This window comes from Gasterosteus aculeatus, chromosome 20, assembly GCF_964276395.1.
Source record: "Gasterosteus aculeatus chromosome 20, fGasAcu3.hap1.1, whole genome shotgun sequence".
Classification (NCBI taxonomy): domain Eukaryota; kingdom Metazoa; phylum Chordata; class Actinopteri; order Perciformes; family Gasterosteidae; genus Gasterosteus; species Gasterosteus aculeatus.
This window is the reverse complement of record NC_135707.1, coordinates 19,892,508-19,908,291: the sequence shown is the minus strand read 5'-3', so window position 1 is coordinate 19,908,291 and position 15,784 is coordinate 19,892,508. Positions and strand designations below refer to the sequence as shown.

The 15,784-nt window shown below is 42.7% G+C and overlaps 1 protein-coding gene across 1 annotated transcript in view; it reads left to right on the top strand.

The window, feature by feature from the left end:
* The first annotated feature begins 2,694 nt into the window (after positions 1–2,694).
* Positions 2,695–15,784, top strand: part of adcy3a (adenylate cyclase 3a) — a 34,207-nt gene continuing 21,117 nt past the window's right edge. Inside the window, exons 1-4 of the mRNA XM_040164269.2 lie at positions 2,695–2,932; positions 3,409–4,609; positions 12,386–12,535; positions 15,581–15,711. Of these exons, the coding sequence (XP_040020203.1) occupies positions 3,935–4,609; positions 12,386–12,535; positions 15,581–15,711 (956 nt within the window). The 5' untranslated portion in view covers positions 2,695–2,932; positions 3,409–3,934. The remainder of the gene's footprint in view (positions 2,933–3,408; positions 4,610–12,385; positions 12,536–15,580; positions 15,712–15,784) is intronic.

The following is a 15,784-nucleotide window of genomic DNA, read 5'->3' as shown; positions in this document are numbered from 1 at the left end:
GCAATAGCTGTGTCTCATTCCATCGGCTGCATCCTCCTCAGGCTGCTCATCATACGCTGACCGCATATGACACTTCAACTCGGATGTCCCGTTCTATCAGCTTCTCAGAATGCAGTTGAAGGAGGCAGGCCTCCAGCCGACAATTTGAAAGACACATCTGATCTATTCTATGCGGCCCAGCATATCCATCATCAGAATCAGAATCAGAAGCCATTTATTGCCATGTTTGTTACACATACGGGAATTTGTCTTTGTAATTGGTGCAATATAAGAATAAAATGAGAGTAAAATTTGAAATACATGGTACAAGCAAAAATTATCAATATAAACAGATAAGATAAGAACACGTATGTATGTAAATATATTTCCATGGTGAAAAACCACCACGCCAATGTCCTGGGAATGTCAGCGGGGGACACAGACTTGGTGTTTGAGACCAACTGATGAGAGGAAGAAGCTGTTTCTGTGGCTGGAGGTCTTGGTCCTGATGGGAAGGGGCTGAAAAGGTTTGCATTGCGCGTCCTGTTCCACCCAGTGTTGAGGCCTGTACTACGTTCAACATACCCAAGGTATCTCTAATGAATCTGGCTTGACTACCCCTAACAATGTTGAAGAACAAACGCTTCATGACCTTCGATAATTTATTTTCATCTACGTAACATATCAAGAACTTCCTGTCTCAAAGCGATGCAGAAAAATGAGTGCGGTGTTTGTTACTTGTAGTATAGATTACTGCAATTCCTTATTATCAGGCTGTCTCTTAAGCCTCTCCAGTTGATTCAGAATTAAGGAGAACTAAGAAAAGGGATCATATTATTCCTGTATAGCTTCTCTGCACTGGCTCTCTTTGCGCTATGAATAGTATAATATTTTGTGAAATTAAGAGTCTCCTTCCCCACAGTTGATTCCAATCTTAAAGTATGAATCACCGGACACTGTGATTTTCTCTCCTCCGACCAGGTTTGTTCATTATTTTACAGGCTTGTGCTATTGGCTGTACAGCCATCAGTAGCTCAAACCAGGTTGGTCACCACTGTCGTTCGTCCACGCCTATAGGGTGTTTATCACCTTCTTCTCTCGCTCCATTTTGTAACCAAACCTGGAATCCCTTGCTCTCCTAATCAGTCCATAACCTCATCAATACCACAATACATTCAATAATTACACCTTTGGCCTATAGTTTCTTCATGTAAACCTATGGCATGCATTATATCATCATCATCATCTAATATCCAATACATTCTAAATGTGTCCTAGATTATTTTATTTAATAATATCGTACACCTTAAATTTAACTCATGGTATGCAGTATATCATCTACTAATACATTCTAAATATGTTGTACAGCATCTTTCATGACATCGTGAACCTAATTTTATATGGTCCAAAATGAATCCGTTGCCACACAGGGCTTTCCTATCTGTACACCTACGACCTCCCAAACTCGTAGTATTAAATTAATTACAATATATATATATATATATATATATATATATATATATATATATATATACACAATATGTTTAATTCATAACAACACATGAAATAGAATTCTACCACTAGCCATGATAACACATTATAATTTCTACTGCTAGGCATGCTTTTCTGCTTGAATTCCTAATAGTTACTTATTGTTCATACTCAAGTCTCTCACTTCTCACAATGTTATTGTCTGTGCCTCATGGCATAAAAACGCACTACAAAATCAAGCAATTAGGCCCACAAAGAGGAAGATATCTTCTTAAGGAAGGTATGCGACAGTTTAAAGGTGTCCTAGGGGTATCGTGTCTGAGTTAATGGGGGTCCCAGGTTTTATCGATGTAAGCAAAATTGAAGTAAATATTGAAATTTAACAGAACAACAACATCAACAGTTTGATGCAGTATTATCACAAGTGGAAAAGAAATATCAGGTAGTTATCCCCGATCAGGTTATGTCTGTCATATGTATTTAATGTGTTGTAACTCTGTTGTTTTTTTATTCTGGAACAATTTGAGGGTCATGTGTAGAGATTGTAAAGCCCTCTGAGTTTCATTTGTTATTTTGGGGATGTATAAAATCAATTTGTCAATCTGTCTCAGTACAATGAATTAAGACTTACCATTTCAGATATTCCTATAAATTGTATTCACCAAACAAAGTGAACTTCCTTCAGTTTTCCATGAGCTTGGGACCAAGTCTGTAGGTGGAGCATCCTGTTCACCAAACGCTTCCTGTTGTGATGCTCCGCGCCACGCGGCTGGCGGGGCGTGGTTTAACGGTTAAGGGGCGGGGACACTGAGGGGAAATGTGGACCTTTAGAGGAGGCGCCGTAAAGCTCGCTAGAAGCTGTGGAGCAGCCTCAATAAAGAAGCTTTCCCACAATTTCTTCAAAGTAAAAGAATGATAGCAACGGCGCTAATGAATATCTGAGTATATTTTGCAAGAAAGTGTTGGATTCTTTTAAGCTGTCTGCTGGAGTGTTTGAGCATTAACTGTGGCGTTACAGTTTGTAATACACCTTGTGAAACAGACTTAATAAAATATATCAATAAATCCCTTACATCTAGTAATCGGTAGCAAACATGCAGATATGACAGAACAACCCAACCCTGACTCAAGATCAACTATTACCCACATTACATCGCAGCACTGCATGGCGTCTACGAAGGATGCTTAAAGAGAATTTAAAGAGCACATTTGCAAAGAAAAGTTGTATTTTGAAAACGACCGGAAGTGTTGATTTTATGCGCGTAGCCAGAGCATCTGTGGCGGAGCTTCATGGTGATGCTGGTGCTTCTGCGGAAAACATCGAAATAGCAAAGCGGCGTTCGATCTTTTCCATGGCTCTCTCAACTCACGCCGCCCAGGCGAAGGTCTGATGCCCGGTGAGAAGGTTCTGTCTCGGGGGAGCAACGTGCGCACTGAGAGCCACGCAGCGGAGCTCCACACGGTAAGGTGACGCATCCGTGTTCATCATGTCGGGGTTTTCTCAGCATCTGGAAGGAAGGGGACCAGTGATCGGCTCACTGCTCAGCAGGTTAACGGGGCAGGGAGAGCTCAAGTGAAAAATCAAATACACATAAGTACCTGTCAAATATGACATGGATGTCAAGCAACCGTTAAACGCGCTGGTTGGATGACTAACTAAAGTCAGCGGCATTTTCTGTATCAGACGATTGACAGCTAGAGAAAGCTGCCGGTGGGGCTTCGGTGGGAGTGCGTGTGACGGAGCTCGGTAGGCCCTCAGTAGAGCCGTGCTCTCTGAAGCTTTAACCACGCATTTCTGTATTGGGCATACATTGGGCCAGCTGCCAGGGACGTGTGACAGACCCGCTGGGTTCAGGCATGGATGCTGGTGTGACTGATCACCAGGTTGTGTTCAATGTAAACAATACCTGTGTTGCTCATGTGTCCGTCTTCTTCCAGGCCATGTGAGAGAGGACAATGGGAGGACAAGATGCAAAAGACGTTTCAATCCGGAGGACTGATGGACACCGAGGGAGTCTTACAAACGTCAGTTCATTTGATCCAACTCTGATAAGGTCAACAACTGTGACATGGAACACATCTCTGGCACTACGGTGTCCCATTTGAAAAGCTGAAAGAGGAAATGAGGGGCACATTCTTCTGATCACATTGCTGATCACAAAAGAGTAGGCGTGCTCAATCTGTGCAAACAACGCAACACTAGCTGAGTCCAATGACTGCTCTGGATAGCGTGACCACGAACACATCTCTCCCGCATCCAAGTCCTGACCATCAACACACATATGTGGCACGAGTCAGTCGCGAGTTCTCAGGGGGAAAAGGTGCTTACTCAACAGAAGAGAAACGAGCAGATGATGTATACCTAAGAGTTCCCTCAGCGTTTGTTCTACTCCTCTAGGACGACAAGCTAGGTTCTATTTTTTTTTTCAAAGAAGGCAGGAAGCAGAAGCCCTGAGTTGTCATCATGCCTCGGAACCGGGCCTTTTCTGAGCCAGAGTACTCAGCAGAGTACTCGGCGGACTGCTCTGTCACTCTGCCCTCTGACCCAGGGCAGGCGGTCGGGCGAGCGCACGAGGTCACGGTCCGGAGCTCAGGATGCTGCCTCTGCCTGCCGCGGTTCATGCGTCTCACTTTCGCACCAGAGTCTCTGGAAAACCTGTACCAGACCTACTTCCGACGGCAGAGACACGAGACCCTGCTGGTGCTAGTGGTGTTCGCTGCCCTCTTTGACAGTTACATCATCATCATGTGTGCGGTGGTCTACACCACTGACAAGCTGGCTTCTGTTTTAGTGGCATCGGTCGGCCTGGCGGCTGACGTTGTCCTCTACCTGCTGTGCCGCTTCGGGCTGCTGCCGGACCGCATCTCGAGACGGGTGGTGCCATACGCTCTGTGGGTGCTCATAGCAGCGCAGATATTCTGCTACCTGGGTCTGAACTATGCTCGCTTCCACCAGGCCAGTGACACTGTGGGCTGGCAGGCTTTCTTCAGCTTTTCCTTCTTCCTGACCCTGCCTTTGAGGCTGACGCCCATAGTGCTGATCACTACTGTATCCTGCGGGGTCCACACACTGGTTCTGGGAGTCACTATCGCCCAGCAGCAGCAGGAGCAGATCCAGGGAACAACACTTAGCAGACAGGTAAGAGGGAAGGAGGTGGCGTATGTGGTTGTCTTGAAATACATTCACTCCTGTGTAATGTCACTTATTGTACATTCATAGATGCAGTAGGCCAAATGCTGCCAGGTGTATTGCACGCATTTGCTATATATGTGCCATTGGCCACCAGATGAAAGATATGCATTGAGTTGTTTTAAAGAGATTTTTGAGGGACCAGCTTGAGGCAGGTAATGCTGGAAGTCCTAGCACGCGGGCAGAGCAGACAGTGTCATGTGGAGCTCCACTTTTGGCCTTGCAGTACTTTGTTTGGTGAGCCACATAAATAATAGAGTGTCAGTGTGAAAATGCTGTACCAAAGTAGAGACCATCTTGTGATAGAATAGATCATACCAAATCCGTCCAAGGGTGTAGAGTGTGGGCTAAAGGACTGTGGATCTGTCCTCAGACACTCCCAAAGATGTCCAATACGCCTCTGGGGTAGTTTCTCTCCAGTAAGTGTCTACAGCACCACGTTCGATTAAAAGGTGTATACAATGTGTATGTATGTCATCTTGAACTTATTCCATTTTATAATAATTGCACCAACAGTTGTTAGCTTCTCGCCAAGCTGCTTGCCTATAGCCCGTCACAGCCTTGTGCAGGTCTACAATTTTATCCCTCACGTCCTTACACAGCTCTCTGGTCGTTGTGGAGAGGTTGGAGTCTGGAGACAGGTGTCTTTTTATACAGGTAACGAGTGCAAACAGGTGCAGTTAATACAGGTACTGATTGGAAAACAGGAGGGGTTCCTAAAGACAAACGAACAGGTCTGTGAGAGCTGGAATTCTTACTGGTTGGTAGGGGATCAAATATTTATGTCATGCAATAAACTGCAAAATATATTTTTTTATATCATACAATGTCATTTTCTGGATTTTGGTTTTAGATCGTTATGGACTGGCTTATTTATATATTTTATCTTATTTATTATAAACTGCTTGATTGTATTTTGGAAAACTTGTGTGCGTATTGTTAAGCACTTTAATTTTGTTTAGAAAGGTGCTGTATAAATAAAAATTATAATAGTTATTATTATTATAGATTCCGTCACACAGTTGAGTTATAGTACCTATAATAAAAATTATTCTGTGATTAATTGCATTATGTGCAAAATTCAATAATTAAAAAGTAGTGTATTGAACACTTTAATTTTAAAGTAATGTTATCAGAGCAATATAACAGGCACTCTCTGAGAAACAGCAAGTTAACATACTGTATATAATCAGTTTTCTTTCTGAACAAGTACCAGAATAAACATGTGTCTTTTATCAAGGAACAGAATAATGTAGCATATATTCAGTAGTAAGGATCCCTGTTAGTGGGGTAAAGTGGGCTAGCAGAAAAAAGAACCATGGAATTCCTTTGAAACCACTCAGTAATGCAGGTTGAGCAGTTACACAAAGACAAAATGTATCCATTCCTCCGCCTTTGCATTTTCATACTCCTCTGCACCAAGCCAGCTGCTGAGACCAGTAATTTAAGTTTGTAGTGATATTGTACTTCAGACCGCTGCGTGTGTCTGCATGTTGCCAGTGAGAGCAACATTTGGTGCACATTGTAACGCTGTCATTCACTTTTATACAACTTATGACGTGCGTGTTAGGGGAGGCCTGCACGCACCTCATTCGTTGTGATTCTAAGAACGCTTCATTGTTATTGCTTTGGTTTGTTGACAGTTCTCCCCCACGCCACATCCAATGTGGTTGCACACATACTGTAGTCAAAAGTTTTTGTCATGACTCTCTTGAGTTTCCCGTTATTTCTACATGTCCAATTTTCTCTTATAGAGTGATTGGAACAGTCTTCTTTGTCGCAAAAAACATTCATAAAGTTTGGTTCTTTTATGAAAAAAAGTGATAAAATCTGCTGGGTCAAAAATATACATACAGCAATATGAATTAGCAATATTGGTGACTTAGAAAGTTGTGTCAATGAAATGAGCTACATAGCCAGTGTTGGGAGTAACGCGTTACAAAGTAACCCCACTACTTTTAGTGGTAACGAGCATGTAACGAAGTATTTTTTTTAAGAAATTAACGCAGTTACAATTACTGAAATTGAAATGAGTTCGTTACTCGCGTTACTCTCTTTTGTAACGCGAAGCAGATGGCCGGCAAATAGTAAGTAAATAGCTGCCTGTCAGCACAAAATAGTTGTGGCCATCAAACGTTGTGTGTCAAAGAATAGTCGCGTACGTGCATGTAAACAGCATCGCGTCGCTCATGACAAAAGAGCGCAGGCCCGCGGATGCTGCAGGCGCCGCTCCACGCAAACAACCACGGCTCCACTTTACACGGACTGCAGTGCAGCCGATAAACCGGGCAGAGCTGAATAGATTGATTGCTCGCTATGTTGAAGATGAGATGCATCCTGTCAACTGTTGAGTCAGTTGCCTTCAGGCAAATGCCTCAAACTGTTATTTTGTATTAAGTTAAGTATTAAAAAGGACTTTTGTACTATTGCTTGATTTGAAGGCCTTTTGCCCTGTTGATTACAGTAACTTAAGTTACTTTCCAGACTAATTACTTTTGATACACAGTAACTGGTAAGTAATTCAATTACCTTTAAAAGAAGTAACTAGTAACTGTAACTAAATACTCATTTTCAGTAACTTGCCCAACACTGTTCATAGCATGGCCTCTTAACTTCTTGTGAGTGATTATGAGTGACTACAGCTGGTGACTTCTCTGAGGCCAGTTAAATAGGGCTCATTTGAAAAAGTCGGCAAAGTCAGGTCCCAAGAGCAACAGTGCAAACAATTGTTTGTAAGTATAAAGTGCATGGCACTGTTTTGTCACTGCCACGATCATCAAGAAAACCCAAGCTATCACCTGCTGCTGAGGGAAAATTGGTCAGGAGGGTGAAGAGTCAACAGAATCACCAAAAAGCAGATATGCCAGAATTAGAAGCTGCTGGAACACAGGCGTCAGTGTTAATTTTGGCAGCTATTTTTGATTTAGTCTTAAGACGAAAAATGCATATATTAGTTTTAGTCACATTGTCATTTTAAACCTTCCTAGTTTTAGTCGACGAAAACTAGACTAAAATATAATTAGTTTTAGTTGCGGTTTAGTGGCGGTCCGTAGTCGGTGCACAAGAACCACCGCTGCGCCGATGAGAGCGTTCTGGGTTCGTGGATGACGTCATCATGACGCGTTAATATCCGCCGTACTCTCCCGGTCTGTTGTCTGTAAGCTGCGTGCGGATTTAGGGGGGAAAAGTATCGTGACTTCGTCAACCACCAACATGTTCGTCTCGTTAACGAAAGTTAGAATAGATTTAGTCAGAGTTTTTATTTTTTAAGATCGTTTTCGTCACGTCTTAATTAACACTGGTCAGTGTCCACAGTCAAGCGTGTTTTGCATCTCCATGGACTGAGACAATGCACAATGCCCAGCAATATGTTTGGAGGAGAAAAGGCCTTTAACCCCAAGAACACCACGCCTACCGTCAAGCACGGTGGTGGTAGTATTATGCTGTGGGGCTGTTTTGCTGCCAATGGAACTGGTGCTTTACAGAGAATAAATGGGGTAATGAAGGAGGATTACCTTCAAATTCTTCAAGATAACCTAAAATCATCAACCAGACGGTTGGGTCTCTGGTGCCGTTGGGTGTCCCAACAGGACAATTAGGAGCGCCTAATTGAAGTGAAAATGGCCAAGGGACATGTAACCAAATATTAGCACTGCTGTATGCATATTTTTGACCCAGCAGATTTGATCACTTTTTCTGTTAACCCATAATATAGTCATAAAAGAACCAAACTTCATGAATGTTTTTTGTGACAAAGAAGTATCTGTTCCAATCACTCTGAGAAAAATCTGAATTGTAGAGATAACGGGAAACTCATGAAAAGCCATGACCAACCGCCAAGACAAATTCCTTTTATGTCTGACATATTTTGGCAATAAATGTTTCCTGATTCCTGATGACATTATGCTCTTTACGAGTGTATGTAAACTTTTGACCAGAACTGTACATCAAGAAATGTGGCTTGTTGGAATCTCTGTACAGTGTACAGATGTATTTATGACACTGCATACTTATGAAATTAATTATTCATATGAAAATAACAAACAGAACCGGTGCAATACATGCGCATGGTATTTGTCATTTATGTTAAATCAATATATAGGCTATTAAAACAGTTTAAAAATCGGTTGAAAAGTTATGGTTATTTAAAAAGTACATGTACCACTACCAACACGAACTGACCGTGGCAAGATGGCCGCCATGTGCGGGCGTTTGACTCCATTGGCAACGCGGACGAGACATCTTGCCTTTTATATGAATCTATGGTTGCACAAGTCTCGCTTTACTGGTTGTTTGTGTAGCTAGTTGGCTACATCAATGCTGGTAATGCCCTTAAGTAGTACTACAGGCTTGTTATACTACACATTCGTAGTAGTCCGGTGCTTTTATTGACTACGCCGTCTGGTATAGATCTTTAATGAAAATATCCATTTAAAAGTGCAGTGACTTTTTCCATTTTCTCAGTTAATGTGTGCAGCAGTGTTATGCCCCTCCCAATGCAAAAAAAAAAAAAACTTAACATAAAATCATTGACGTTAATGGATTGCTACATTAACATGCCTAACCCTAATAGATATACATAATTACAAGTACACATCTGGGAGGAACATGTATGTAGGTAAACTACCTCAAGTGCGTATTTTCCATGGTACCCATGTTGGCAGCTCCTTGTAAATGTCAGAGACATGATGAATAGTCACACACATGAATAATGTCAACCCATAATGCCTGTGAAATGAAAATAGCACTAGTTTAGCAAAATGTCCTCCTTAAAAGCATTGAAGGTTCTTGGCATTATGCTTAATGTCCAGACTGGATGATTTCTAAAGCCCTTGTATCTGCCCTTATTTATGAATACTTACTCATAAAGGCTCCGAGGGCGTGATCTACTTGTGATGTCACAATAGAAGGATTCTCTATCACCACAAAAGACCACGATGTGTCTCTAGATCCGATGTGAAATCATCCCCATGGTGGTGTAGCTGCAGTACCATAATCACCCAGAGAAGGATTTCTGCCATCCGATGAAAAAACAAATATATGAATATTTAGCTGCTTACTGCAATTACACTGCCATAACCTAATGTCCCTTGAGAGCCTCGGCCTCTTCCCAGAAGTCTCTTAATGGGTTGACACCATAGGTGTCATGATAAAGGTGTTCCTCGTTACCAATGGTCAAACAGGATTGCCGTGTTTACACAGTGGTTATCACAGAACAAGACGTTGCTGGACAAGAGAAAATTTCTAGCTTGCGTTCCAGTCGTCTTTACAGAATCAAGGTGTGTCAATGATGATTGTATTCGACAGCCAGCTCGGGTCCCAATGCATATATATGTTGTGACTGTTGACCTTCCCATTGGACCTTTGGAAGTGACTGAGGTCTAAGAGGGCAACGCCTGTACACGTATCAGCCAGGATGACACCTGTAGCAAATCATTAAAAACGCTCGCTTATATCATTGAAGCTCTGGCACTTTTGATGTCATCTTCAGAATGGACATGTTTGTGTTCTGGGAAAACAGCTCTCTAATCAAAGGGACAAGGCTTATCAGGAGGCTCTTAATGTGGACGCTACTGTTTTTCCATAATTTGAGGTGATCAATAGCTCTATTTAACGCTCCACCTGATATGTGTAGAAATGTGTAGAAACACACACCACCAATAGCTGGTGTGCGTTTTACGCACCCCTTAAAAGGTCGAAAGTTGATTTTGTTTTTCCATTTTGTATTTGGCAGCAGATCCCAACAGAAGTCACTTACAGTACAATTTCCAGGTCTATAGCTTGCGCTTTATTAAACAATTTATAGAGTTTTATGGTATTTATCTTATGTAATTTCTGTCTACACATGGTCACGCCTTAGAATTCTCCTCTTCGCTCTGTACTGCGGATGGCGGAGTCCCCTCCCCACTCCACATAAGTTGTAAACCTAGGGGAAACACTGTTAGAGAAATTCTCACTCGACAGCGGTGTAAAACCATCAAAACAGGACATTTATGTTTGCAAACAGGAGACAGAGTTGACACACAAGTTTTACAAGTCACACGGCAAGCCTACTCAAAGGTCTTCTTTCCGGAGTAACCATTTATACTTGAGATATGGTATCAGAAACATGGGGAGGGTTGTGCAGTGTTACGTTTCCACCTCAGTTGGAGGTGGGGAACGTAAACGCCTGTGCTTGCGCACCCATTGTAACCAGCGGTGGACGGTGAAGTAGTGTGGTGCAGCTGACCAAAAATAAAGAGACGTGAATCACGAAACTCACTTTTGGACATAAAAGTAAGTAAGACAAAACACAAAAAAGTACACACACAACCAAGGAAGGGAGGAGAATGTGGTTTAGGGACTGGGGTCAAAGTAATGAAATAAACAAAAGGTCCCTTTTCTTCTGCACACCTCTCCCTGCCTAACACAGTATATCCCTAACCAGCTTACCTCTCTATGGCCAAAACTACAGGGGTGACCCCCGCCCAGCTAACATAGTGTGTGTAACAAAGATTTAGCTACGTGATGCAAATGTATACCCATGGGCAGAACTACCTACCCCTTCTCCAGAACTCAGGTAGAGCACAACGGGATCTCGCCCGACAGGATTCAACAAAAACTTTGACAGGCCATACAAAATACAAGGCCTCTCTCCCTTCTTTCTCTGCAGCAACCAGGCTGGTTTATATAGGCAATCAGCTAGCCCATTACTCCCCAGGTCTTCACCGGCCACGCCTCCTCGCCAACAGCCAACCAGCACCGCACACCTGTGAACCGAGAAACAAGCACTCTATGCCACTCACACAGTTAAAGGCACAGAACAAAACATGGGACGTGTAACATGCACGTACAGAGGTCTGATTGTTCTAGACCTCCTTTTATTGTCTGGAGACCTACATCTAACCATCATGAGACACAGTGTCCTCCTTGACACCGGAATCTCATCTCAGCTGACATCATCAACATCGAACAACAGACATTACTCCCTTTTAATCATGACATGACATTATTTGCAGTTTTTCCACGAGCAGCACCAACGCTGGGTGCTGTCTGGCCTGAGACCGTGGAAGGCCTCTCCATGGGAGGCCATGCTTATGCACCTCTCCAGAGCTTGAGAAGCAGCATACATGCACTACAGCCCCCCCTCTCTATACAACAAGCACTTTATTCATAGACACTACCATTGAACCGTGTCAACGTGACGCAGGGGTAGAGAGGGTGCGCTGGGAACCACAAGGTTGGCGGTTTGAGCCCTGGCTGCCCCATGTCCCGTGTTAAAGTGTCCCTGAGCAGGACACCTAACCCCTAACTGCTCCCTGGGCAAAAATGTAAAAAGCCATGGGAGGAAGGACTGTTTTTTGTTTGAGGGGGCAAAGACTGTTGTTTGTGGTGACTGAAGCAGGACACCTGTCCAGCAAGTCCAGTAGTAATATGTTACAGTGTCCAGTGGCAAAAGTCTCAAGTCTTGTCGATCTCTAACACTACTTCTGGTTTGTTGGGAATCCTGCTGTGTACTGACTTGTGAACATATCAAACACAACGAATGAACCACTTTTGCTAATACCATATGACCAGGGCATCATAGCAAAGAAGTCCCAATGGCAGACAGCCAGGTACATTCTGCAGGGTAAGACCATTGAGCTGTTGGTGGTTCTGGAGCACATCATTTCCTGCAGCAAGTGTGACTGGCTCACGTCTTCTTCCGTTATTGAGCCCTAACTGTTGCATCATTTTCCTCTCCAGCTGCTGGCCAATGTAGTAATCTATATGTGTGCCATCACCGTGGGCGTCATGTCATACTACATGGCTGACCGGAAACATCGAAAGGCCTTTCTAGAAGCAAGACAATCCCTGGAGGTCAAACTCAACCTGGAGGAGCAGAGCCAGCAACAGGTCAGAAGTCAATCAATAGCTCAATATTGAGATCACGATTATTCATTATCTTTAGGGACAACATCTTTCACCTTTAACTGCAATTTAAGAACACTGCTTCTACTTCTATTGCTGTGCTACATTCTGGCTAATGTGCACATATTTGCATCAGACTGGTCCTCATCTCATAGAAGGAAAATGAAAAACACTTTTTAACACCAACATTAAATCAACAGAGCACTGCTTTCACTTTCATATTGTGCTACCTTCCAGCTAATGTGCACATCTTCATCAAAATAAAACTTTCTTATTGACCTGAAGCAAAATATCAATATTTTTACCCAAAATAAAGGGCTAAATAAAAATAAATATGCCATCACAGAATGCAACCAAATTCAACAATACAGTAGGGTGATGAAATCCATTCCACTCTGTCCATCCTGGTAGATCCTCTTCTGTCGTTCTCCCTAAGGTTTCTTCCTTTTCACTCCACGTTGCAGGGGTTTTTTTTGGGGGGGGGGGGGGGGGGGAGTCTTATTTGTGCCAATGTGAAGGTTCGAGGACAGAGGATGTCATATGTGGACATGTTGTAAAGCTTGCAAATTTGTAATTTGTGCTTTTGAGCTATACAAAATATAAGTAAAGCTGCTGAATTTGATAACACGTTCTCCACAGGGTTGAGTAGTCAGCCTGTGACGGGTGAATGAAGGCTGGAGAGAGAGTCGGACACAGAAAAACACATAGGAGGTTGTCTTCCGTATATCAAATTCTCACAAAAATGTATGCTTGAAAACAAATCAAAAGCGTTAATTACATTATCTCACATCTCTTGTCCGTCACTTTTTATCCCTTCTTTGCGCCTCATTCACACACATCTATCAACAACCCTTTCTCTTCTCTTTAGTCAGCCAGAAGCTGACATTTTTCGACTGCACCTTCCATCAAAACCACATTAGTGTCTTTTCTTTAGTGCGGAGCACTTCGCACACTCACTTTCAGAAACTTTTCATTACTTTTCAAAAACACTTATTATTATTTAGTTTATACATATATAAATATATTTATTTTCTTTATTTTAAATCTTAATGAATCATCGATAATATCGCGAAGAAATTAACTTTTTAATACTCAAAAAACTATCAATTTGATATTTTGTTAGATATGTTTTACACAACCTCTGTCTGTAATTGTCAATACTAAAGTGTAAAAATAATTATTTCAGTAAATCTACAAGAAAGTACTTTTAGTTTCAAAGTAAAAAGGAAAAACAACCTTTACTAAACATTCAACCAAACCAAAAGCAAGGATTTCAACTTTTCCTAAACCTTGTACTGGAGACTGTCAAAAGCTTTCTTACCAGTAATGCAAAGCTCCGGTTTGCTACAAAAAGGATCTTGTCACTGTCTTCCAACTGACGCAGAACCTGGTTTCTCTATCCAAACTAATCCTGTAACGGACTAGAGACGAAAGCTTTGAACTAGAGCGCTAGACTCCCTGCAGGGCGTTTCAAACCCTGTGAGTTCCTGAGATCCGCCTCCAAGGACCAAATGTTGAAAAATAACACTCAACAAGGGTGTAAAATCATTAAACAGGACATTTATTGAATAATATGTGGGAGTAAGTGGGAGAGTTGAAACACACTCAAGTCACGCGTCAAGTTGCCAGTCGGAGAGCTACGTCTCTGAATTATATAGTGGAGACACAATTTATGCTTAGTCTCCAAATTTATGACAACCGTTATGACAACCCTAACCCACGCTAACTAAAAATAAGAAATTCAATTCTCTTCCTGAAACAACCAGTAACATATACAGAGACCCGTAACTGACCACATAATGGATAGTTAACAAAAATGACAATGTAGATAGCAGTGACCTACTCCGCTTTCCCAAAGTTACCCAGGCTGGTCACTACCTCCCCTCCCCTCCAACTAGCTGGCCAAGACAGAGGGTCACCTCGTAGGCCGGTTGTCCACAACCACCTAAACACCGGTTCAGCAGTAGGAACGCTCATGGCTGCAAAAGATCTAGAGCGCCACAAGCACTGGCATGTGGGGGTTGGAATCCAACTCCATGATGGACTGATGACTTTCAAGGCCGGCGGGTGCTTCTGCGTCTGCGTCGTTGCGTCGACGCACTCGCTTCAATTCATGGTTCTGCGTGTGTTGCAGAGCAATTCACCGCCAGAACAACAGGCGGAGTAACGTGCTTTTGTGGAAGACAACCTAGAGAGTCACGTCTATTTATTTATTTGTTCATTTATTTATCATAGACTTTATTGCCCCGTGCATCGACACTGCTGCTTTTCATCCCGGACACATTTGTCCCGTATTTTCCTCCACAACTTTGTGCACCTCTCGACGGCGATCTCCCTCCGTGAATCCAACCCGCTTATACAACCCGCCAATGGCGGCTTGTATAAGCGGTTATATTTAATCATCTGTTCTTAAATCTGATCCGTTCTCTCGTAAACATTCTTCGTTTTAATAATGGCGGTATCGGGCTAATAAAGTGGAAATGTGAGACTCGGTAAAGGACGTAGTTAGCAGACCAATCGCAGCCTGGTGCGCTGCTAGAGAAATGGATCGACGCACGCAAGGACGCAAGGAGGTGTGAAAAGGCACGCAAGGGACACGCAAGGGGGTCTTGCGTCTGCAACGCTCTGAAAACGCAGAAGCATAAACTAGGCTTCAGGTGTGGGTGCTCCAGGAACTAATAAAGGGAGGATGACCCTTAATATACCTGATCTTTGGCATAACGTTAACACGGTAACCTCTTCACATATCCCCCCCGTCCGTCTGTAATGCAACTGCATCCTTACTTTGCTCTATTCTTAAAACATGCACATTACATTTACTGTATACCCATCTGAAACCGCCACTATTTTTCCCCAAAATGTTGATCTATTTTTTTGTTGCTGTGGTCAGCCAGCCTACTATACATGTATGTATTAATGAATCAAACTCTTATCAGTAAAACTAACAGGTCCTTATGACTTTTTAAGAAGTGATTTTCTTTCAGTAGGTGTGTATCCTGTCCTCTCTGTGTATACCTTTGTCCTCTTCAGGAACGCTTGCTCCTATCCATTCTTCCAAAACACATAGCTGATGAGATGCTTCAGGACATGAAGAAGGAACCGAGTCAGAAAGAGATGCAGCAGTTCAACACAATGTACATGTACAGACACGAAAATGTCAGGTAACTTGGTTCCTTGGGGGGCTTTGACCATGTATGTAACATGAAAGTCATCTTGTTGATTTCTCTGGCCATG